At 45.7% G+C, this 1785-nt stretch overlaps 1 protein-coding gene across 1 annotated transcript; it reads right to left on the reverse strand.

Moving 5' to 3' along the window:
- Positions 1–490: 490 nt before the first annotated feature.
- LOC144760620 (olfactory receptor 5J3-like) lies at positions 491–1471 on the reverse strand. The gene has a single exon (XM_078646542.1). It carries the CDS (start codon positions 1469–1471, stop codon positions 491–493), a length of 981 nt encoding a protein of 326 aa, XP_078502668.1.
- Positions 1472–1785: the final 314 nt, after the last annotated feature.

Consider the following 1785-nt stretch of genomic DNA (forward strand, 5'->3'; position numbering starts at 1 on the left):
GGACCCTCGCTCTTGGAGGTCGGGAGGTCTGGGATGAGGGAGTCCAGACACCCAGCAGGGGGGTGGAGCCAGCGCCCGAGGAGGCTGGGGGTGCTCGGCACCTGGCGGGGGAGAGCCATCGACACTTCTTACTCCCATTGACCTGCCAAGTGGTCCGTTCACCTCCTGGGTGGAGGGTGGTGCCGGGATGTCGGGGCCTGGCCAGGCCCAGGGTTGGGGTCGGGCTGAGGCCGCGCGGCCGCGTGGTGCCGTGTCCAAGATGGCGGCTGGGCCGGGCAATGGTGCTGACGGTGACCCGGGCCCTGTCCTGCGGGGAGGAGCGAGCCCTTCATGTGGCCTGTCCAACAAATATAGTACACCCACTCATTTCATTGAGACCCTTCAAGACTCAAGGAAAGTTAAAAATGAAAGCCTTATGTCTGTTCTGAGTAAATGTCCATTGTTATGTGGGTTCCCCTAACTGTTACAGGCACAGTCCTCTGTTCACCACCTAAAAACATAATCTTGCCAACGAATTAAACTGATTACAATGAGAACTAACACTTGCAAAAAGCTTTCGATAAACAATATTTCTGAGAGCTGCTTTTATGTCCTTGTTCCGTAAACTGTAGATTAGAGCGTTCAGCATGGGGATCACCATTGTATAAAATACTGTGGCCACACTCTTCTGATCGATGGATGTGCTTGGCCATATGTACACATAGGAAACTGTGGCATAGGCAAGTGTTACAGCTGTGAGATGTGAAGCGCAGGTTGAGAATGCTTTTTTTCGCCCTGAGGTAGAGTTGATCCTCAGAACCGTAGCTATAATGTAGCCATATGAAATAAAAATGACCAGAAGAGAAAAAATTAAAATTATTGCACCAAATATAGAGAGCACCAGTGTGTTGAAAGTTGTGTCAGTGCATGAGAGTTCTAGTAGTGGTGGAATGTCACAGACAAAATGTTGGATGGCATTGGAAGCACAGAAGGACAGACGGAAGGTGATGCAAGTCTCGATGAGTGAGTGTAAAAAGCCAGCTGCGTATGCACTAGTTACAAGCAGAACACAAGCCCTGTGGTTCATTACTGACAGGTACAACAGTGGGTTGGAGATGGCAACATAGCGGTCAAGGGCCATGACAGCAAAGAGGAAGTTCACAGTGCTGCCAAGTGCACACGAGAAAAAGACCTGGAAGGCACAACCCAAGAAAGAGATGGCCTTCCTTTTTGCAAGGAAATCAGCTAGCATCTTAGGGGTGGCTGATGAGGACAAGCAGATATCCAGGAAGGACAGGCTACTGATGAAGAAGTACATAGGGGTATGAAGGCTGGTGGAGAACCAAATAGTCAGAAATATCACAATGTTCCATAGTAGGGTCCTTGAATAGATGAGAAGGAACAGCACAAACAGTGGAATTTGTAAGTGTGACTGACTGCTGATCCCCAAAAGTACGAACTCTGAAACACTGGTGTGATTCTTAGACTCCATCTCACTTCATTGACTTTCCTGAAATAGAAAACTATACATTAGAGTATGTTCTGTAGTATGTTGGAACCTCATTTTTCTTATTACTTGTTTTTTGAATCACACAAAGATCTTCTGCTTAACATCATGAGTGTCCTTCTATTTAGAAAACAACAGTTACAGTGTTTAAGTGAGTCCGCCCTTGCTCCTATGTACTATATGCTGACTGTCATTGTGCAATGAAATTAAATATTTATTGTATAGATATAATAAAATATCAATTCAAATCGTAACAAAATTTATATAAAATCTAAAACCAACTTCAGTACCTTAAATAC

The sequence above is a fragment of the Lissotriton helveticus genome, chromosome 1_1 (assembly GCF_964261635.1).
Source record: "Lissotriton helveticus chromosome 1_1, aLisHel1.1, whole genome shotgun sequence".
NCBI classification, from domain to species: domain Eukaryota; kingdom Metazoa; phylum Chordata; class Amphibia; order Caudata; family Salamandridae; genus Lissotriton; species Lissotriton helveticus.

Excerpts from the sequence above, each read along its gene's own strand:
- LOC144760620 (XM_078646542.1), bottom strand. The coding sequence starts at position 1,471 with ATGGAGTCTAAGAATCACACCAGTGTTTCAGAGTTCGTACTTTTGGGG.